The 1059-nt window shown below is 53.8% G+C and overlaps 1 protein-coding gene across 1 annotated transcript in view; it reads right to left on the bottom strand.

The window, feature by feature from the left end:
- Positions 1 to 1053, bottom strand: part of NAA15 (N(alpha)-acetyltransferase 15, NatA auxiliary subunit) — a 92556-nt gene extending 91503 nt beyond the window's left edge. Inside the window, exon 1 of the mRNA XM_019522106.1 lies at positions 945 to 1053. Coding sequence (XP_019377651.1) covers positions 945 to 998 — 54 coding nt within the window. The 5' untranslated portion in view covers positions 999 to 1053. The remainder of the gene's footprint in view (positions 1 to 944) is intronic.
- Between the last annotated feature and the right edge of the window lie 6 nt (positions 1054 to 1059).

Raw genomic sequence — 1059 nt, 5'->3', positions numbered from 1 at the left:
TCAGTAGAAATGCTAAATATGTTCAACACAGCAAAAGCCTGCAGAAGATTTGGAAGGCTTTTGCCCAAACAACAACTTTAAGACACATCCACGAAAGGGAAAGTTTCAGTGGAATTGAGTGGGCTAATGTGTCTAAGCAGCAGTTCAGACAGATGCTGGCTGCCTTACCCTTATACCGTTTCCAATAGCTTCCTGCACTTTACTTAAAACCGATCACCAAAAGGACTCAATTGCCAATAGCTCACAAAGACACTCTCATGGACCCAGAGGGAGACACCCTTCCATCTTCAGCTCCCTCTGCGCAAAAATGAAATTTATTTCCTACGTATGGAGACTTTTTACCATCTTGTACCATCTATACTTTTCCCAGAGCCTGATGAAGGGACTTTGATCCCAAAAGCCTGCAGAAAAGGACAACTTTCTTGCAATTTCCCAGTTGGTCTAATGAAAGTTATCATTTTGGAACCCAGAGTTCTAGTTTTTTGTATGTCTTCTTGTCTCAGACCAACACGGCTACCAAGTACACTCCCGAATAACTAAAAGAGTTTAAAAAAGAAAAAAAGTGGCACCAGCAGACATAATTTAGCTTTTCCAGCGCATGCTTTGTTTTTGGAGGGAGAGTGCAGTGACCCCCTGAGGTGCAGGGTCGGTTCCTCGGACAAGGAAAAGCTGGGCATCAACCGCTCACGCACAGACTCCTCTCCCTGCACTCCCCCACTGCCCGGTGATCAGCAGTGGGTCCAAGCCCACCACCGCCCGCTCGGTACTCGGCCGCAGGCCAAGACCTGCCCGGTGTCTCTCCCCTCCCTCCGCCCGCTGTCAAGCCTCGCTCCAGCGGGCAAACGGAGCCAGAAGCCGGGCTCGTCCCCCGGGGGCTCGGGCAGCACGGAAACCCCGGAATTCCCCGGGCGATGTGCGGGCAGCCGCGGCCCGGCCGGACTCACCAGGATGCGCTTGAAGAGCGCGTTCTCCTTGGGCGGGAGGCTCACCGACGGCATCGTCCCGTCCCCGCTGCTGCCCCGGCTCCGGCCGTCGGGTTCCGGGCTGCTTCCGGCCGCT

Source organism: Gavialis gangeticus, unplaced genomic scaffold, assembly GCF_001723915.1.
Source record: "Gavialis gangeticus isolate Ggan-Ray unplaced genomic scaffold, GavGan_comp1, whole genome shotgun sequence".
Classification (NCBI taxonomy): domain Eukaryota; kingdom Metazoa; phylum Chordata; order Crocodylia; family Gavialidae; genus Gavialis; species Gavialis gangeticus.
Note: the sequence above shows the minus strand (reverse complement) of the source record. Positions and strands in the feature narration are given on the sequence as shown.